At 36.9% G+C, this 22881-nt stretch overlaps 2 protein-coding genes across 4 annotated transcripts in view; one reads left to right on the top strand and one right to left on the bottom strand.

Annotated features, from left to right (window-relative positions):
• The window catches only part of Btl (fibroblast growth factor receptor), a 115029-nt gene extending 102388 nt beyond the window's left edge, over positions 1–12641 (bottom strand). The window contains exons 1-2 of the mRNA XM_028302135.1: positions 12556–12641; positions 12398–12461 (exon numbers count right to left, since the gene is read on the bottom strand). The gene's annotated coding sequence lies outside the window, so the exon portion shown is untranslated. The remainder of the gene's footprint in view (positions 1–12397; positions 12462–12555) is intronic.
• A 327-nt stretch (positions 12642–12968) lies between these two features.
• Positions 12969–21233, top strand: Syx13 (syntaxin 13). Of its 3 annotated transcripts, XM_028301925.1 has the most exons (7): positions 12969–13396; positions 14928–15155; positions 16922–17087; positions 17838–17886; positions 18075–18154; positions 18985–19123; positions 19825–21233. In XM_028301925.1, the coding sequence occupies exons 2-7, from the start codon at positions 14935–14937 to the stop codon at positions 19998–20000; spliced, it is 831 nt and encodes a 276-aa protein (XP_028157726.1). In that variant the 5' UTR covers positions 12969–13396; positions 14928–14934; the 3' UTR covers positions 20001–21233. The 3 variants fall into 3 exon arrangements, with proteins under 3 accessions (XP_028157726.1, XP_028157716.1, XP_028157707.1); XM_028301915.1 differs by lacking the exon at positions 18075–18154 and having other exon boundaries at positions 12970–13127; positions 17838–17966; XM_028301906.1 differs by lacking the exon at positions 18075–18154 and having other exon boundaries at positions 12972–13396; positions 17838–17966.
• Positions 21234–22881: the final 1648 nt, after the last annotated feature.

Raw genomic sequence — 22881 nt, 5'->3', positions numbered from 1 at the left:
TTGGTTATCACTTATCAGAATAGGATAAGTAGGTATCTACTCTATGGGATTTAATCCCAAAAACATAGAAATGAAGATGACAATAAATAATTTAAGAAAAAGTCATACAAAATTGCTTGCAAGATCTTGTGTGGTCTAAATCGAAATTTTAGGTAGTTTTATTCGTGTGGAATCAAGAATTTCTCAAAGAACCGCAACTGCGTTTACAACGCTGCATCCATCACTAAGAATAATCACCAGCAGGCCATCCCGAAAGCGGCAGACGATTCCCAGCCTTATGATCTTCGTTACAAGACCATTATGCAACATCCGAAAAGTCAACCCACACGACTGTATCAAAGGAATGCCAGAACAAAAGAAAGTTAAAGCTAGAGCTAAGCTAATTTAGCCCTTCAGATAACGGAGCAGGGAATAAACTGGTGTTTTATTTTAGATAATTGCATTTAACAATTGCAGTAATTACGTAAAATCCGCTTAAGCTACTGCTGGTTTGTTGATGAAAAAAAAGCTTGTTAAGGGATTGCCATCTGCGAAGATTTGCTTCTGAATATTTGAAAAGAAGAAATAACTAATAAATATCTCAGAATGAATACCTAAATAAGCTATTCACAAGAAACTCAGTATCGTGTAACAATAAATCCTTGTTATGGTTTTGAAACGCCCTAACGACGACAAATAGAAAACGACTATTGGCAAAACAAAACCAGCGACAATTCAATATGGATGCGCCTGCGCCGTGGGCTGCGCGCGGGCGCTACCACGATTTATGGCTCGCGCCTGATTACTATGTATCTTAAGAAAGCTCTGCCGTTCCCTATGGGACTCCAATAAATATCCTTTTCAATAAATACCAAATAAAGCAAACCTTGAGGAACACCGTCAATAAAAGACAGTTCAGCAATACTTCTGATACATTCGAAAAAGTGTCATAATTTTCTTCTTAAGAACAAAAATTGTTGATTTATCAGTCATAACTAGTAAATTGTATTAGATACCTGATCAATTACAAACGAAACAATGAATACAAATAAGGCAGAATCATTATAAAAGTTATAAAAAAAACTTATTTTATTTTGAAAAACATTTTGTTTTGTCGATCAATGTTAAAGGTTAAAGTTTGGTAAACATCACCTGACTAATTAATCGTGCACGTTTAATGTTGTTATATCCGATATCCAATTAATTAGGTATATCAGAATAACTGCAAATGAAACTGAACTTTGGACTGACATTTTAAACAGATTATAGCACATCAGCACAATTCAATTATGCATATTTATTGCACATAAAAATAAACTCGATGTCCCCTGTCTGATGCATTTCAATTCGCAAATAATTTATCAAATCGTCGCCCAATCATGAAGCTGGTTACGAAGAACTTATCATATAGAATAAGACAAATATGCTCAGTAACATAGCTGAAAGTATCTTATTTTTCTTTACAGTAACAAAATAAATTAGACAAAAGCATGTCTCAGTGTTGATTGACCAGGGTAATAAAAAGTAAATTGTATTAGATACGCGATCAATTACAAACGAAACAATGAAGACGAATGAGGCAGAATCAAACGAGTTCAAACCAAACGTTTGTTTTATCAACACAAACATTCTTTTGATAGCGACGGACCACAGCCTTTGTGGCGGTAATCTGACTGACGGACACGTAGCCAAATCAAAAGAGAATGTTCAACTAGAATTAACTGTAACACACAAAGGCGGTAACAATATTGTTTTAACTATCACACCGATTCCGAATCTTAAATTAATAAAACGCTTTCACATTGCAGTTAACGGATACACGTGTAAACTTTTGCGAAAAATAATCGAAAGGCACTATAAGATAACATTTTCAGGAATACTGTACAACTTAAGATGAGTATTATTGTTCTTCCAATGGATAAAATAACCATGATTCATTTTATGTTCAGACTATTAACAGTTTAATAAAGAATACTTGTTAAAAACATTCTCAGGCACTTGAAAAATTCCCAGTATTTACCTACAAGTATATCTACAACTGCATTCATCCAACCAACTTTCTACCAGTTAGAAATCTGCAATTGGCTGCATTTTTGCACAGAGCTTAATTGGCGTTAAGGCGAGGATTCCACTGCGACAGCTGGAGGCTTTGATTGCTGGCTGCTTGTTAGAATGTGGTAGTAAAATTCACATTCACTAGAACACTTGGGTTTCTATAAACGAAATTTCCCACGTTTGCGAATCCCAGTAAAGTGGCGAAGAAAAGGTTGTTTCATGCTCTACCTGTTTCTCTGATGCAAAAGATGCACGGTGTTTGAAAGGTAATGTTATCGTTATGATTTAACTATGTCAAGATGCCTAGAATGAAAAGGTAATATGATGAAGATAATGGGTCTTCTGTGTCAGACTGACAGCTTAGAAAACGGAAACGATTTCAAATTCATTTGCAACCCAAATTGATATTTTGAACCAGCAATATCAAGATACAAGGATTCTCAAGATTTTTTTTGAACCAGGATTCTCGGGAGTAAGCACTTATTTTGTGCCAGGCTGCCAGCCCATAACACCAATTGGTTCCCAATTTAAAACTCTATCAAGCCCAAAACAATAACTCAGCAAGAACCCGGGTACAAAGTAGAACCTGCACCAGCGTAAGAGCATTTGCGCGCGCATATTAATTGCGATTAAACGTTGATAATGCTAATTCCGCCGCAGTCGCTATATCAATTAGCGATACTGCTGTGAGCCCGCGTTGTGTTGCCGTCGTAAAGATAGTAAAATTGGTCGCTCGCAAATGGATATTGGCAATGTGAAAGGGACGCTGATTTTTATTGGTACCTACTGTATAACCGATAGGATTAATTTATTATAATGGGGATGTTGCCTGGGTCAAAAAGCAAGAGTTTTAATTAGTCCGTCAGTTAACTTATCAAAAAATACTCTACACGTATTTTTCACTTTTTCAAACTAATGAAAATTAAAAGAGATAAAGCGCCCCAAAGTTCATAAGAAGAGGCCCGTGACGTCAACGCTTGCTTAAAAATGCCGCACGTTGTGACGTCGTGCGCAANGTTCATAAGAAGAGGCCCGTGACGTCAACGCTTGCTTAAAAATGCCGCACGTTGTGACGTCGTGCGCAACTTCAACGCACCATAACTATGTAATTATTTGTTAGATTGACAAATAAAAATATATGTGTCCAATATTTTTTGATATTAAACATTACGGACTAAAAAAATTTTTTTAGGCAACTAGCCTATTGGTACCTACTAGTTATAAGAACGGCTACACTTTCGACCATATAATAGAAACAGAATCATTTTAGACTCATTTCTGCAAAATGTGTTTGATAATGTCGACTTTTGACACTTTTGTGTCTTTGTCTATTTACGAGTAGATGATAGAGACACGATAATATATTGAGTCTTATTCATAAATAGGCTTTAAACTTAATAAATATGCACAGAAGTAAGTCATTGTAGAGCTTATAACTCAGTTAATTTCATTAAAAGTAAAAGTAGGTAATTTCAATAAAATAATAGTGATGTAATTTAACAGCCAATTTAAATATTCTAAGTTATAGTCCAGAAACTTAATTAAATAGGCTTGACGATATCGATTTTCAATCCCACGATGTAGTACTAAATACAAAGTTCTCCATAGACCGAAGCTCGGATACACGGTGCTAAATCTTCAAAAGGCAATAAATACATTCTAAACTATAAACCAATTGAATATCTAGCTTCCTAGCATTTAATCCGACAAAGGTGGTGCATAAATATTGAACGGGCGACCTTTGCCCGCCACTTAGCGCAGTGTCTTCCCAAACGCAGTATACGAGATGGTTATTCAATATTGCCCATATATCAACGTATTGTTGTACAATTTACGATTTATGCTATAAGATTCAGTTGCTCAATAAGGCTAAGCCTTATTTTGAATAATATCGTCTTTGTTTCTATGACCTTTTACGAGATTGTAGATAATGAGTTTGATTGTGATAACCCAGGTATGCGCACACTAGAATACTAAAAACTTTTACATTGAAACTTTCTTAATATGTGAAGATTTAAATTGACTAAAACTACCAGAAGTTTATTTAGAAATACCTAACTGTAATACCCACCTAACACTGAACTGAATAAATCTAAAACATAGTAGAAGTAAGTAGATTTAATGTAGGTTTTTAGGCTGAATAATTGCACCACCTAACTTTAACTGTAACTATAACGATAACCGGTGTTTTTTGTATGGAGCTTGACAGATTTTTTACATTGTTTATAGGTAAAGTAAGATGATGCAACTCAGCCTAAGTTGAGAAAACTAAGTTGACTGAAAAGTTTTTATTCGTGCATAAACTTATTCATCAACGCTTGAAGTTGAATGTACATAATTTACAAGGAAGTAGACCTTGTTTCTACACCACTTCTTTGCTTATTCATTTCCCATAAAAATACACTGTAATGAGAACCAACTGCCAAAGGTCAAAGGGCCACAAAAAGTGCACCGAGCGCATGGTGGACGCTGGACGCCGACCGGATGCCACAATTGCCGGCAGACTAATCAATACTAATAAATAATCAAACTGTCCGTCCGTACCATGGAAATTACTGGACATTGATGGGAGAGTTTGGATGTAAGTAATTTTTGTTAGAAATTGTTTATAGGTAAAGCGAGTTATCATAAGCAAAAGTAACATAACAAGAGAGAGTAGTTAAAAAGTACATACTCGCACTCACTTAGGAGGAGACTGGAGGATAGCGAAACATGGGATTTTTACCGAATAAAACATTTAAAACGAAAAAGATAACACCTACAAAACTACTTACTTTAAAATATTTTAAAGACATAATATCTACAGTGCCCCATCGCTGGGCAAATTCTAGCAGATCCTCAAACATCTCAGTCCAAACTCACAGTGGAACAAAACAGTGGTCAAAACAGTGGAAATACTTCACCAGTTGTCAGCATGTCAAAAATGTTAAAAAGCATTTTAAAAATAAGTTTGTTTCAGTAAAGTTTATGCACAACAAGGCTACAAATACCAAATGTAGTTGAATGAACTCCGAAACTCTTTCCAAGTTATGGTCGGTTTCATAAACACGCCAGAGTCCAGACGGCTCTCAAGTTGTTGTAACTATAAAAATATTAAAACCCTTACAACCGCTGACTGTACAGTGTACAGGATGTTCGGCGCTTAACGTATTCGTATAAAAAGTTATTCATGTTAATTTTAACTAGTGGACGGTGACAGAATTCTTCACAAAAGTAAGAATAAGAATATTTATTTCAGTAAAAAAGTATACAGTACACTGCCTTACATCATTAGCTACATTATTAGTTGTAGTTAAACATTATCTAGTAAACGATTACAAACATTATCCAGTAATTATTGAGTAGGTACAAAAATGTTGCAATATGGGGTGTGAAGCCGCCGATTTTCCCTTCAATAATATAGGTATTAGTTTATTACGCCTATGTTCATTATTAAGTTGCCAAATGTTTGTAATCGTAGCGCTGATACGACAAAATGATAAATAATAGAACTACCCAGGAATCCCAAGATAGTACCTTTAAATAATCTTTCATGAAAACATGTTAGTCCATTTTTAGGGCATTTAGTGTTTTTAGATGTTACAAAATATGTATGTAAATTGATTAATCTACCTGTATTACTTTTATAATACCAAAAAATAACAGAAATTAAACAGCTTATGCTTTGACTAAAACACAGTTTCGTCTAGTTTCTTCCTACCTCGTAAGATTGAACGGTTAAATTTTACAAAATGAGGTAAGACGGACGGTCCTTCAAAAATAACTAATATTTTATACCCTGTAAGTCCCAGCACTTCAAGTGAAAATTTTCATATGACGTTAAAAATAAAAAAATAAAACCGACTCCAAAAAACCTACACTAAAAAGTAGAAAAATAATATAGTGTAGGTTTTTTGGAGTCGGTTTTATTTTTTTTTAATAAAATTTTACTTATTTCTTACTTTTTAGTTAACTACTTAATTATTACCTTGATGTTACCACTGAAGGTAGGCAGTACACTAAGACCATATTATTCTTCATGTCTAGTGTAAAATAATATTCCCTACAAAATACAGGTTACCATATAGGAAACCTAAAAAGACCTTAAACCGTCAGTCCACCTTAAAAACATGAAAGAATACAACTGTTGGTCTATTTGTACTTATAATATTTAAAGAATTATCCTCCAACTCCTAAGCATTAAGGAGTTGTACCTACCATGACCAGTTCATCGTGATGAGATGATGAATATCTGATGTAAACACTTGAATAACTTTAGAAACTCTCCTTATCTATAAAATTATCCTCCAACTCCTAAGCATTAAGGAGTTTTACCTTCTATCATCAGCTCATCAATATGAGATGATGATTTCCAGGAGCAAATACTTGAATAACTTAAGAAAAAGTTTGAAAAACGATATACGTGCCTATAAAATTTGAGGGTTGCCCTCGATTTCCCTAGGATCCCATCATCAGATCCTGACTTGGTGACAATGGGACCACCTCAGAAGTGTACCCTATCGAACAAAAAAAGGATTTTGAAAATCGGTCCACAATTGACGGAGTAATCGGTGAACATACATAGAAAAAAAAAAAACATACATACAGTCGAACATATAACCTCCTCCTTTTTTGAAGTCGGTTAATAATTCTTACAAACCTAGGTCATGTCATTGTCATCGTGCTTAAAACAGAAGTATAACAAAACTTCCATTTCAACCGCACACATAAAATAAATTCCACCCAAACAAATAGTATTTATATAAAACCCAGATGTTAAACATTAAGGCCTTCCAGTGGCAAGGTCAATGCTGCATTTGTTTGGCTTGGAATGTATTCTAATGCTTCTAAAGAAAACTCTGCGCCACTTCAACGCGAGTGGTGTGGATTTCTTTTTGACGTTTTGCAAATGTTATTCTACGCATAGTAGACGATACAAATGTTATGCTAGTGGTCAAATCAAATCAAATTAGTTTATTGCAATTGTAGGTACATATCATACATTGATGAGTCTTAAATTTAAACATAAAATTGTTCAGCTACAATTTGCCAGTGGTATACACGATACAAGTGACTATGAATCTTAATTGAAGAATAAATTGAAGCCGAAAACTGAGCTTATATTGATGTCAGTGTTTGAATTTCACCAAAAATGGTATGGGATTTTAAATGATAAAATATTCTGTAGATCCCTACATCCAAACATTGCAATGACTTTAGGTAATAGAGAAAGATGGAACACGACAAAAGGAAATTTGAATCACCTCACCCGCTGGATCTTACTTTAAAATGTAATAGGAAAGTGGTAATGATAGCTTTACTATGAAATCAAAAATTTCAAAAATTATGGGCTGAAATGGGAAATACCTAAATAAGCTACCTACCTAATGAACTAACGCGTAACCGAACTGAGACGCGCAGTCTAGATTCTAGTCCAGATTTGGCTCATGCTCTTTAGGCAACAAATGAAGTGGCCCTGCTGGCGGGGCAAATTTTTCTCAAAATTATTTAACTAAGTAAATATTTTCAAAGAACAGACTTACCAGACCATCAGAGCAAAGGCGACTAAGTACACAAAGAACAAAATTAAATATTCATTAATATAATCATCATGAATACCTACTAGTGTTTTGTGAACACTAGCGTAAATTCGTGTAAGTAGCGCTAGAGTAAATTCGTATCGACGATAGAGTTTTTAGAATGTTAATCTAAATAAATCACTGCGGATTCAGTTGTCTAAAGAGAGTTTTTATAGAATCACACTGCAGTTCTGCGGACAACAAAATTACCTTAATTTTGTAAAATTTTAATATGATTTTGTGCCTAGCTAGTGCTAGTGCGTTACTATTTATTCTATGAGAGCCAGCTAATTCTGCACTGGCAACCTATTTCTAAGGGCAGAAATAGCGCCAAAACATCCTGTGGACGCGGAACTGCGCACGCGCGTAAACTTCCTTCGCTGCACTGCGCGAGATGGATGGCGGGAATAAGTATAATTGCTAGTGAAAGACTATACAAGGTTATTTTTAGTATATACGAAACCTTAAAACTATTTGTTCAGAATCAGTAATAGAATCCATCGCAATATTTTTATATCATGTTACATTTTGACTAAATAATATTTACAAATCCATAATTTACGGACACCTTACTAAAATGTTCTGCGCGTATGGAAAATGTTGTCAAAGCTTAACAAACATTGCGTTGTCAACAACGAAAGTGCCGCGCGCTGTACGATGTCTACACTCGCGTGCGGATAATGGGACAACAAATAAAGCTTGGAACTTCGTGAGTTTTTAAGGTATCTTTTTTTTATACTGATTCTAAAGATTAAAATACGTGACACGCGTCTCGGCTTTCGTATATACAAAAAATAACCTTGTATAAATGAGTAGGTATAGCATAAGACTACGAAGTTCATGGAAAAAGTAAAGTAACTACAGATGTCCTGGAAGATTAGGAACGAAATTCTTATTGCAGAATATTGATTGCTTCGCTTCAACCGATTATCACCAAATTAAATAGTTGTAGAGTTTACTGCGATATAGGTAATGGGGTACATACAGTGTGAAGCTTTCTCCATAAATTAGAATCCCGTTTACTCCTAGTAAATTAGGGATGACCATGCTCTGTCCAGTGGAGACAAATTGATCTGATGATGATGATAGCAACATTGCGACTTTAGTACTGCTAGTAAATGGAGATGAAAATAATGTACTTACCTAGGTAGAAACCCATTCATTGTTTTCCAACATTCTGTGCATGTCGTGGCAACCTTTAATTAAGAGCGTTGTCACATTTTTCATGCAGAAATCGAGAATTTAGCAGATTTCGAAATGATTTTAGTCATATAATTTATTGTTATAGCTTCTTTTGACTTATATCATCGTAATTATCATACGTTTTTGCGGAATGTCTATTGACAAAATCTCGTTCAAATTGGATTTTTGCCTACGAAAACAGCGAATTTCGAAAGCCCGATTTCCAGGTAACTCGCGAAGGCACAACTTTGAACTAATATTACAACAAATTTATTTCTAAGTAAGAAGATAGAATGTATTCATTAGAATAAGCATACCCTGAAGAAGAAAGTGTATTGAGAAAATTTTGATGTTTAATTCATTAAAATGCATTTTTATCATGTCTAAGATAGTCAAAATTCGAGAAAATTACTGCAAGAAAACAGGTCACATCTCATAATCTAAAAGTCATTTGGCAACATAATCCAGTCACTTCGTCAGTCCCTAGTTGAGTAGCTTTATTGATTATAATAGGAAATTGTATATAATTTAATAGTATTTACGTGTGGTTTTTTGGCTATTTTCGGCACACAAGCGCGGATCCACCGTTGTGGGCACTGTGGGCATGCCCACAACCCCAATTTGTTTGTTTTAATATTATGATCTATTGATAAGATTGATAGGCTGATGATAAAAACGGCTGACTGATGATCCTTTAAAAAATCGAGCGTGATGAGTACGAACTCACTCACGCTCAGTGAGTGAGTTCGTACTCCAATCCAACTCTCACTTTGCTAAATTTTTGGTGGCTGTGCCCACAACCTTTTTCGAGGGCTGGATCCGCGCCTGTCGGCACATCGTATTAAGCATCTTATAATATAAAGTTAATCTGCATTTGTGTTAAGTTTTACTCCAAATCGTCAGTCCCTAGAGCGTCAGGCCCTAGCTTTAAACGGCACTTGGGACTAAATTACTAGTTAGGGAATGATGTTTTTTATATAGTGATAATAACAAAACAACTACATTATGTGTATTAACTTATCTATAAATGTTAAGGTTAAAAGTTTTATACTTTATTAGAAGTCATATAGGAGTAATGTAGTATGAAAAAATTGAAAATTATAATTTCTCCTAAAATAAAGCATAAAGTGACTGGCCCTTTTAGACATAACATAATTAATTAATAAACAATAATTTACACTAATAAAGTATTCAAAAGCATCTTAAAAAAGTTACGGACAAAATGACGTCGAAAATATACAGATTTTTATGGAATGACCCTTATAGCGATGACTACATCTTGTTGTGTCACTCTAACAATATACATACGAGTACCTTAACACGTACAAATTAGCATACAGATGCGTCTCAAAGCAAAAATTGCTTAATTAAGCGTAGCGAATTATTTCTGCTAACGAGTGGCGCAGGCGCAAGCAAACCCGTAAATTACCCTGATTTAGACGTACTTTCTCTATTTGTGAGCTGCGAAGGTACGGAATAACTAAAAGTTAAACTGAAGTAAATATAAATGTATCTATCGTGACTAATAATTGCTAGCTAATAAAGCTTGCGGGAAAAGTATATATCTCGAAATAACTTTGGCTGTAAAATACTTTAATTACGTACCCATTGCCATATGTAAGAAAATCATCAAACGAGTAAACAGATCATCAACAAAATTTTCTGATTGCCGCAAAATATAGAACTTCATGAAAAATAAGTACCTACCTACGTAATGATTTCTGAATTACAACTACCTACTAAGAACATAAAAACTGCATTTGTTTTCTCAACAACAAACAAAGCACTGCAATCAATACGAAGCACTCAGGCGCATGAAAATCTCCGCTTTTGTATATTTTTGTACCATCAGAGGAATCGGCACTTATTCGATATCCAGTAAATTCGAACGAGTGCAGTGTGTTAAAAACTTCCATTCCTCAATGCAGTGAACAAACAAACAAAATGAAAAACGTGTTTGTGATTCTTAAAAATCCATTCACAAAAGGTTGTATTAGAGTTAGAAGGAGTTAGACCATTGGATCGTTTTAAATCAGGAAGATTGTGAAAACATAGGTTGAAGAAACTTTAATGGAAGACAACAGCATCCACTTGGGTTTACAGAAAAACGAAATATTTTTAGACAGATTGGACAGTGGACACAATACGAATACGACTGATTTGGTATGTATGGTAGCTATAACAAAGATCGAAAACTAAATGAAGAGCAGTAACTTCAAAAAACTTTAACGTTGTAGATGACTGTCAACCCAGTCTCGCACGTCACCGTCTGCGCCCTTGAGAGCCGCCATGACGGTAAGTGCTTGCTCTTATTGTCAATGACGACCGCATCATTATCTTGCCCCTTCGTCATTTTGTAGAGTCACCATCAATTTGGAATTATGAATAATAGTTACTATTTTCTTGTGGGTGGACCACAAAGTGGACCGACTACCTCATAAAGGTAGCAGGAAGGCGCTAGATGCAGGCCGCCACCAACCGGCCATTTTAGAAATCATTGGGGGAGGCCTATGTTCAGCAGTGGACGTCCTATGGCTGAAATTATGATGATGATGACTATTTTCTTATTTCACGCGTGCTAATAATTATATCACATTTAATGAGCATCACCTATTTTAAATAAGTTTCCCTGAGGGTAACCAGCGTACGAGTTTTAAGCCGTTTAACTTTCCTGGATTCATATTTAGAGCTAACTTCACCAATCGACTACAGTCGCTATCAGTAAAATGATATTATAACATAGTTAGGTGTCACAGGGATTTGTGTGACAAATAGGTTACTGAAATAAGTATGAGTGTAGAAAGCAGGTCTCAAGATGAGGCTGAAAGAAAACCTATCCTGTTCAAATTCCTTTCAATTAAGTAATGACAATTTTTATGAAAACCCTGCTGTTATATCAGTGAAAAGAGCTGCTCTGTCTAAGAATCGATGTCAAGCCCTTGCTAACATAGACAGTTGGACACAGCATCGAAAGCATTATTTTAATGCTGTCACCAGTTTAGCATCGCACCGCGTGATAAATATCCGAACCGCGCCATATTTGCGGGATAATTATAAAATCGACTGACTCATGTCCCTGCGGTTTGTCATTTGTCATTTCACTTGGTTATCATTTTTATCCCCTCATTTATGAATTTCTGTGTTTCAGTATTAACAAACTTTTATTTCGTACCTATCTGGACAATATTTTTCTACAAACAAAATGTAGCCTACTTGCCTATGTCCGACACTCAAATCCAATCTAGTATTTTTATTAATTTGGTTCATGAAAATATAACAAAGCAACAGACAGTTACTTTTGTGCTGACTAAATAAATTTATAGTAAAGGAATTTTCTACAACAGGGAATTGTAAGTAATAATAGTATGTATTGTTATTGTCCTCATTCTCACTTCACATACAAACAATAAAATTCCAGTGGCGATTACAAATAAATCTATTTTTGCGATTAAAACGCAGCAGTCATAAAGGGCTACTACTTAATTTATGTCGTGTCGCGCAGGTGTCGAGCACTTTATGTGTCCTGCGCGTGCGCTTATGGGAAAAATGCGAGTGTCGGTCACGATGTGAATACTTCACGATCACTCGGGGAACTGGTAAAAATAGAAAAACGATTTACTTACTTGAATCGGGTGCAGCTGGACAATCGAAGCTGTGGTTTTGTCCAGGGTGCAGGTACATCTTGTGCTGGAAAAAAAGAGAAAATAATTCATCATCATTGAAGAAATTAAATAGGTAGATATCATAAATCAATATCTATCAAGTTAATTTGTTAACTCACATAAAATATAATTTTAAGTTCACTTCTAGAAAACAAATAAGATAAACACTTTTACAAACATTATTCACCATCAACCGTGATCAACACCATCTTAATGACAATCGCAACATGAAATAAAAAATCATTTTCACATAATTTGTGATTAAAAAATATGCGAGGGTAAACTTTTCGTTTCAAGGAAAAACTTTTCCCTCCTTGCACTGACACCTGTGGATTGGGAGACGAAGCAGTTTCTATGTAAGCGCCATCTCTTTTATGTCTGGCGCACTACTTGCTACTTATAATGTATTAATTATTCGCAATGATTAACTTGTGAATAATTTAACTTGTCACAACTGCGATAAATCGTTTTAATAAAGTTTATGACAAGCCGTAAAATCTTTTAACAAATAAATAATCAATAAAAGCCTACAACTTTAAAAAATAATCCGCTTCCGCAGCTGACGACTTGACAGCTGATTGTTGACAGCAAATGTCATCGTCGACCATCGTCGATTCACCCAAGTGAATTTTTCTATGTGAAAACTTAGTGTGAAAACCGGAATATAAGCAGTCCTAATTTACATTTTAAGGTAAATTACTAAACATTCCGGTTCTAAATACTTATCTAATACACGTTTTTAAATAGTAAAGGCGAGCAGCACGTACCAACCTGAGTGAAAACGTAGTAATTGAGATTATTTTTATGCCATTTGCGTTCTTTACTTTCCTTTGTGATGATAAGTGATTCCATGAGTAATCAGTGTTATTGTGAATCATAACATTGATCTGACTTATCTCCACATGTGTGGATACTGGGAAGCGTAATTTATCAAGGACTTGACAGGATTTGACCAACTGGGTAAAATATTTTCTTTTATTTATTAGCATATCTTTCAAACTTATTACTGTATTTTATATTAAAACCATTGTGCGCCCTGTACTATAAAGTTGCTTTCAATGATTTCTAACAAGATATTTCATAATAAAATGTTATTATAATCACCATTAATCAGGGACTTCTCTATGACTTCTTTGTTAATTTAAATTAATATATTTACACCCCTAAAAACAGGTAGGCAATGATTTGAACCTAATTTTCATATAAAACTTAGTAACAAATACTACCTAATAAATCTCATGAAAATATTAGGTATCTTAAGTTCTATAAAAATCTAATTATAATCAAACACTTTTAAATAAGTATCAAAAACTGTAGCACTCTGTTCTATAATTTGGTGAACATTTTGTTATATTGCATCAAACTTTTTAGAACAAATTTATCAATAAATCAAAAGTTATTTGGGTTTAGAAATTGATTAATCATCATAAGTTTTGCACAGTGTGATTAAAATTTAGTAACAATATGATTCAGTAAATTGAATTACCTTTTTAAATTAACTGACTGTTGAACCCAATTTAGATTGCAAATGTTTTAATTATTACTCATTGTTACTAAACATGTATGTAGCAATTAATATTGTGTGCTAATTTATCTAATCCAAAGCAAATAGGCTATTAATCAAAATTTTAATACCATTTATTTAATTGACTCTTAAAAAACTTTTATGAATGCTTAGCTTTGGCCTTTACATGTCATTTATCTATTTTTAAACCACTAATTTTCATTACTAAACCGTCTATCAGGTGAACACTGGCCTTATTGCCTAATTAACCATAATGTATCATGATCCTATTATACACCACTGCTTAGAAACCACTTCCAAGCTATGCTACTTCAAGAAAAGGAAAATAATGCGTCATTATTTTGATATCTAGACAATTACTAACAAGGTAACTTACAATCTACTTCTGTCATGTAGGCTGTGGTTAACAATAAGCTGCCTTGGACTTAACATAACTTTACAAGCTTATATTCACATATCAGTAGATTCAAGCATGCATTTTACCATCTTGGGGACCACCACTCATACTGCTTTCATCACTTCACTAATCAAGAGCGTACCCAAGGAAAGCAGAGGGCTGTCCCTCCCGTCTGAAAATGGTACGTCCTTACATACCTATTTCTAGGCGTGGAGAATCCTGCCTAAATAATATAATAAGGCCAGAGGGGGGCAGTCTGGCCCAGTGAAGGACGAGGTGGTTGTGGCAGACTACCACCCCTGGCTCTCATCAGGTCTGGCGCAAAATGTACAAATACAAAATACAAATACAAAATCATTTATTGTGAATCATAGGTAAAATGGTGACATGTATGTTACATTAGGTAGTATCACTATGTTCCGCTCAAAGAGCATACAATTTGTCAGACAACAATAAACTTCAACTTCAACAATGCACTTCGCAAAATGCGCTCTTTCCCATACTAATCAAACCCCGTTCATACTTCGCTTCACACAATCATCACTTGCAAACGCTTCACATGATTCCAGAAGCACAATGACCGAGCGAGAGCCGATAACTGGGTCGAGCCGTGACTACGGCGCCACGGCAGCGCCTCCAGCGGTGGGCTTCGCGGACTTCAGTCCCACTGAGCTCTACAACTTAAGCGAGGGCATCGCTGAGAATGTCAACTCGGTCAACAGCGGGCTGAGGTCGCTCGAGAAGATGATGAAGCAGATAGGCGGCCCCCATGACAGTGTGCAGTTGAGGGATAAGATGTAAGTGAAATCAAAATTTTTCTAAAAAGGAAGCAGCTAAAGCCTGGTCCGTGAGCACGTAGAATTTTGTCCAATGACCCCAAGCTACCCATCCTTATCGCTCGCGCGTAATTATATTGCTGTCGCGACTGTGCGACGGGCGCCCGCAGTGAGTGTGCGAGCACGACAGCAACATAATTAGGCGCGAGCGATAAGGATGGATAGCTTGGGGTCATTGGACAAAATTCTACGTGCTCACGGACCAGGCTTTAGGTCGGGTAGCGTAATAATGAGTCATAGGTAGGTACAGCATATTAATAGTGTGAGAAAGTAGTAGAGAAAGAAGTGATGACTGTAACATTCAAAACGACTACAATATGTAAAATCCGGAATGGCGAAAGCAAAGAGGTAGGTATGGCAGTGGTATCACAACAATGATGTTACATGCAATAGGTAATGGCCAGTGGTGGTTACTTAGTATGGTGTATGAAAGGAAGTTACGACCTTGAACGAACGTAAATATGTGTCATAAGGCAGTTGCCATTATTTCCATTGAGTTATTTTTGTTTATCAATTCCATAAGAGGGGTAATGTTTAACTGATATCAAAACATTTGCAGCTGTTTACAATTTCTATGTATTTATGTATTCTAATAGGAAGGATAACAGTCGCTGCTGATATTTACGGTCACTTTAGGTACATAATGATCGATTGGTTATAGATGTTGAGCAGTTTTCCCGAAATATTCTGGCTGAGCTGCAGCCAAACCAATTGGTTTATATTAAAGAGTGCGAAAATTTGGAATAGCTAGTGAATTACTGGTTAATAACCGGTTTATATTGAAGAATTTGATCGGTAAATATTGAAAATTGTATAGCATTTCTTCATAGCGATAGATAGGACTGCCTAAACTGTGCCGTAAAATAAAAATAAAAAAGTGGCTTTGAGAAGCCCTATCATCATCATTTTAGCCACTGGTGAACATAGTCTACCTCGCCCAATGTTACCATATTGACTTGCATCCAGCGCCTCCTTGCTACCTTTATGACTACTAATATCTTCGGTCCACCTTGTGAGTGGACGTCCCACGTCTATTTGCAGCAAATAAATGAGGTTTATAACTTTATCTCCTCAGCCACGACTGCCGGCAATCTGTGAACGCGTTCGTCTCAGCGACGGGTCCACTGATGAACATAAGCCTTCCCAATGATTTCCATATTGGTTCGTAGCGGCCTGCATCCAGCGCCTCCTTGCTACCTTTATGACTACTAATATCTTCGGTCCACCTTGTGAGTGGACGTCCCACGTCTATTTGCAGCAAATAAATGACGTTTATAACTTTATCTCCTCAGCCACGACTGCCAGCAGTCTGTGAACGCGTGCGTCTCAACGACGGGTCCACTGCTGAACATAAGCCTTGCCAATGATTTCCATATTGGTTCGTAGCGGCCTGCATCCAGCGCCTCCTTGCTACCTTAATGCAGGGATTCCCAATTTTTTTTTCCAAGGCACCCTAATTATTTGATTATACTCTTCCTAGCGGAACCCCGTACTACTCCACCCGCACGCCCTGCCCCTACCTTGTGCGTAAACAAGTCGGTGCGCGTGAACAACGTCGGTCACGAAACGTGGGATAATATTTTTTACGGAACCCTTGCGGCCTTTCCACGGAACCCCAGGGTTCCGCGGACCACCTTTCGGGAACCGCTGCCTTAATGACTACTAATATCTTCGGTCCCACGTCTATTTGCAGCAAATAAAAGACGTTTATAACTTTAACTTCTCAGCCACGACTGCCAGCAGTCTGTGAACGCGTGCGTCTCAGCAACAGCCCGGGACTTACAAAGACTGGGTGTGGTGGTGCGGCGCGGGGACAAGCCGCAGAAGCTGCAGGTGGAGCGGCTCACGCAGGCCTTCAAGGACGCGCTGGCCAAATACTCCGCCGTGCAGAAGGTACGCACGAACACCCTACATGCTACTACCGTCCACAGTGCGTCGTAGCGTACTAAACGCGTATTCATCTTTATACCCCTGATGCCTTAGTGCGAGTTTGCATTGAACGTCGTCGCTTTTAGTTCTTGAAAGTATCCGCTAGGAACGCTGTACAATCTGTCATACATTTAATGTCATTTTTTACGCAGTCGTCGCAGTCATCGCTAGGATGACATTTGGTATTTACTCCCACTAAGGCCACTAGTGTACGCCTGCTTGCAACTTACATACAAACATATCTCATGTTTTGTTTTCGTTTCTGCCAAAGACTTCCACTATTGGACAAGGCCTTCCTCCAAAGGTTTCCAGAACGACCAAACCTGCGCTGCCCGCATCCAAGGTGCTCTTACCGCACCTTAGACCTTACTTTATAGGTGACCTAAGAGATATGGAACCTTGCACAGCATTGTTTACGCGAAAGTGACCAGTCTTTTCTTCCTTCTTAGAAATATATCACCCAAACCATACAGATTAAAAGCAGAAGAGGCAGGGCTTGTTATTATCTGGTGAAGAACCGTTAACTGCTAAACAAAACGAGTTCTTGAGTGGAAATCGCGAGTCGGCGAGTGTAGTGCAAGCCTTTGTAAGACTCTCCAGCTAGGTGACTAGCAAAAGATCAACCGCAATTTATTACTACTGTTATCCTCCAGGACCAAGAGTTACCATACAACCCTTGGATTTTATTAATGCCTTTTTGCCTCAAATTCCTAGGAGGTGTCAGAAAAGATGGCTGCCCATATGCCGCGGCCGGCGCGCGTGCGTAACGATCCCGCCGCATTGGAACAGCAGGCCATAGCTGACGACGAGGAGGCCGCGCTCGTCGCCAACCAGCAGGCTCAGGTATCTTATGTAGACGGAATAACGGTGGTATTGCAACGACCGCGCCGCGCTCGATCGTGCCAACCACCATGCGTAGGTATCTTATGTAGATGGAATAGGGGTGGTATTGCAACGACCCCGCCGCGCTGGAACAACAGGCCATAGCTGACGACGAGGAGGCCGCGCTCGTCGCCAACCAGCAGGCGCAGGTACCTTCATCATCATCATCATCATCATTTCAGCCATAGGACGTCCACTGCTGACCATAGGCCTCCCCCAATGCTTTCCATGTTGATCGATTGGTAGCGGCCTGCGTCCAGCGCTTCCCTGCTACCTTTACGATGTCGTCGGTCCACCTTGTAGGTGGACGTCTCACGCCATCGGCCGTCAGTTCTGCGTACTATGTGCCCTGCCCATTGCCACTTCAGCTTGCTAATCCGTTGGGCTATGTCAGCGACTTTAGTTCGTTTACGGATCTCCTCATTTCTAATTCGATCTCGCAAAGAAACACCAAGCATAGCCCTCTCCATAGCAGGTACCTTGTGTAGACGGAATAAGGGCGATATTGCAACGACCCCGGCGCGCTGGAACAGCAGGCCATAGACGATGAGGAAGCCGCGCTCGTCGCCAACCAGCAGGCGCAGGTAAAAGACGAAACTAATATTGGTATCTGTCACTATCGCTCACTCTAGCATCTCGCTTCGTGTGAAAGGGACGGATGCAACTTCCCAACACTTGATAATTATAATATTCGGCAGGCACGGCTTTTGAAACGCCAGGTTTTGAAAAAATAATAACATAGGTGGGCATATCTGTCACTGGCACACGTTAGCATCTCGCCTTGCGTGAAAGGATCGAATGCATTCGAAACTTTCCAACACTGTCCGCACCACTACTTCACTGAGTAATAATGCCTTGTTTTAGCAAATAATGATAAACTAATATTCGTTCTTGATTATACTCGTATCTGTCACTCTCGCGCACTCTATTATCTCGATTTGCGAGAGACGGATGCGTTCAACACTGGTATGTTTTACAGGCGCGGCTAGTGCAATTCGAGACGTCAATGCTGGTGGAGAGGGAAGCATACATGTCCAAGATCGAGGCTGATGTCTTGGACGTGGGACAGATCATGAGGGAGTTGGCTGCTATGGTCAGCGTGCAGGGACAGACTGTTGGTAAGTGGCTGATCACCAGACTTTGTCCATAATCATACTTCATGTTATTAATATAAAAGTTTTATGTCTAAGAGTAGTTATGCCCGATTTTAAATTGTATGAAGAATCGGCCAAATCGAATCGGTGTAGTGTGCACACTCCCATACATGCCCATACTGATCAACTGCCCGACTAAACTATCGGCCGACGAAAAATCAACGGTGTGCGCCTACTCTAATATCTTCTAAAGGCTGGACCGATATGTTCATGCATTTTATAGGATAGTAGTAATAGTAACTATCCCGAAATCATCCCATTTGGAAGGGAGGGAACGGTATGGAACTTTGCCTTCCTGTGGCCTCTTAAAGCCACCGTATTGGCGCTCCACAAATTCAAATTGATTTTTTGTATGTAATGCAGACCCTTTTCAGTTGAGTATCTCGTACAGTCAGCGTAAAATAGGTCGTGGTGACACCCAAAAGTATCCAAAAAGTTCGCAACAAGTAATTATTAGACTGTGTTGTGTCCATCCACCAGAGATGTGCGAGGATACGTAGCGATGGATGTGTTTGTAAAGAACCAATCGCTTAATTTGCCGAGGAAACGCAGCCTTGTGTTGTCAACTTTTTGACTTTGGATGTTTGGAACTATTTGACGCTGACTTTGCCATTCTATCGACATTAATACACAAAATGTACAATAACACATTAACATTCCCTCAGACACGGTGGCGAGTCACATAGAAGACGCGAGCGCTCAAGTGGAATCCGGCGTCGATGAGTTGGCCAAGGCCGCCGAGTACCAGCGCCGCTACCGTCGGAAAATGTTCATCCTCATACTCATAGCGCTCATCGTGGGCATCATATTCGTCGTCTGGATCGTCAAAGCCTTCAAGTAAACTATACTTGAGACTAGGAAAGTATGTGTGCGACTGAAGCCTAGAGGCTATGGTCTTCATTAAACGCCGTAGGCCGCGTCGCAATGCTTACTAAATGCACTGTTCAGTTGTGGTCTGATTCAGACGTCGGCGTATGGATGTCGAAGAAACGTGTGACGCGTATTAGCGATTAATAGGAGACCGTAGCTTAAACAAACTATAGCCCATCAAGCCAGTTGAAACTTATGAGGCTTTATTACGAAAAAAGGAACACTGATATTTCCATTTCATTCAACCAGTTTTTTTTTTTGTAATAAGAAGGATGTTGTTGTAATAACTGAGATATTGCAACTAAAATGTGTAGTCTGATGTGCAGTTGACTGTACGTACAGTACAGTTGGAAGTGTATCGGGCTACGTCGAAAATATTGACTTTAAAATGTAATTGGCACATGCAACCTAATAAATGTACAGGGTTGGCTTGAATTTGGGGTCGAACATTTTGTGGGGATTCTGTCGCCAAAGGTTTGAGAATCGCTGGCCTATAAATTTGTAATCTTTAAAATGTATGGGAATGACTTGTGCATGCGCAATATCGCAGTTTTCATACAATGAACCAACTAATTTAACTTTTTGGTACTCTTGGAAGAGAAACCAAGTCTAATTTCCATTATCCACCATTTTTAATGGACTTCTGAATAATTCAAGTCATTGAATTGAATTTTGAAATGTCCCTTTTTTGCATCAATATGCATGCCAATGCAAACATACTAACTCAATGTTAATCAAATTCAAAATTCAATTTACTGTCTCGAATTTTAAACTATTCCTAATCACTAATCATGTTCATAAAAAATATATTGCGCGTCACAAGAAATATAGTCTAATGATATTATTTAAGTCTTACAATTCACGTCTAAGCATGTTCTACTTACAAACTGCAAGACAATAAATTATTATAATCTTGCACGTTTATTCTTTGGGCCCACTAAGAAATGTTAGAGAGCATAATAAACATGTCAGTATTTTGAAAAGCTAACCTCACATCTCTGGTTAGTTTTTTTTTTCTTATTGACTTCACTTTATGTTCAAGAGTTTTAGATCTGGCAACCCATGCGAGGTATTTACAACCTCAAAAAGTATATAGGCTAGAAGTGTATTGTTTAATCAGTATAAATAGTTATTTATCGTCTCGATTGTATAACTGAAGGATTATTTCACAATTAAGTTATTAGTAAGTAGTTGATTTAGTATTTTAGTATGACTAAGTTCTAAATCAACGTAGGTACATCTATATATATAAAAATGAAACCCGTTTCGCGTTGTCACGGCATCACGTGTGAACGGCTGAACCGATTTCGATAATTCTTTTTTTTAAATGTTTGTGGAAGTCCAAGGATGGTTCTTACGGAAAAAAATATTAAGAAAATCTCTACGCTAAGGCGGTACGAAGTTCGCCGGGTCAGCTAGTTTTAAATATTTATGTATGAACCGTTACAACTTTGTTAAATAATGTAACATGCAAATGCGAGTCTCAAAGGAAACTTAAATGTTTGTAAATAAAAACGATAATTTACAAGTAAAGCGAAAGAAAAGTAGTTTAAAGTAATTGAAAAAAAAATTGTTGCAGAAAAGCCAAACGTAGATTTGCGTTTTGTTAAAAATATGTAGTAGTTAAATGGAAATAATATAATTTATCAACTTTATTTTGTAAAAATAATATCGTATTCTGCTAGTGATGTCTCGAAATTGTGCAATGAAAATTATATTTTTTTCTTCTTATAAATTTATTTGTATAATTATGATCTGTAAAGATGCAATTGTTATATTAGATACCTACATACATTAGGGCATAGTTCCATTATGTATCAAAACGTTAGTATGTTTTTCTTTTTTTTTATTCATCCAACAATAATATGAAATAACTTACTGGGCCCTTTTTTAATTCAGTTGTGAAATATATCGAGTGAGTTAAAGTTTATTTATTGAAGTATTACAATTACCTCTATGTTAAATTGTTATTTTGTTTAATGTAGCTGTGTATATAAGGCCTTATTTAGTATGTACTATGTTATTATTACTATTTAACGTAGGTAGGATTTTGTATAATAACTAATAAATGTAATAAAAATAGGGTTGTCGCTAATTGGTTATTAATATAATAGTTGCAACCTTATTTTTTGTATAACATTCATTCATTATCCAGTAAATAAAAAGTAATTGAAAACAACATTCCAAAAGACTCACTGATAATAATTATTTAAGTCGCAAATGTAGTACATATTCGACTTGATTGCAACTTTGTATGGTCTCAAAACTTCAATCACTTAATATGTAAAACCAAAACGGTTAAAAATATTTTCTGTACACTTTTTTATAAAAACGCATGGAAACACATTTTTTCAATTGTCAAAATGTACATTTCTCAATAAAATATCGTTTCAATAATACGAACAATAAAGAAATTATAATGTATTTTTTCTTTTATTTTAATTTCAAATGAAAGTACTCAGTCATTCAAAAATCTTTTATTGCGCACATAACATTATAAGGTACATAATATAAAACGAATCATTTACAAACCCGCCGTTTGTGTCTGGACTAAAGCGGGCGAACTAGATCAGGGTTGTCGTGTAACAAAATAAACAGCGAAACAAATTAAAGTCAGTTGTCAGTGTCATTTTTTTTTAACTAAATGAGCAAAACTTTGACAAAAACTTAAAAATCAGCTACAGGATTAAAAATTCGGTTTAAAGATATTGAAGGCATTAGTTCATAAAATGGTCATTCAATATTATGGGACGTTCAAAAGGCAACGATGGATTGGGCAGTGGTTATTTTTATTTACAAAAAATATTTCATAATCTTTGAGCAAGAACCCTGCAGTATTTTATTTTGCTGCG

This window comes from Ostrinia furnacalis, unplaced genomic scaffold (assembly GCF_004193835.3).
Source record: "Ostrinia furnacalis isolate ACB-3 unplaced genomic scaffold, ASM419383v2 OfSCF0077, whole genome shotgun sequence".
NCBI classification, from domain to species: Eukaryota; Metazoa; Arthropoda; class Insecta; order Lepidoptera; family Crambidae; genus Ostrinia; species Ostrinia furnacalis.
The sequence above is the reverse complement of the archived record's forward strand: the minus strand, read 5'-3'. Positions and strand labels throughout refer to the sequence as shown.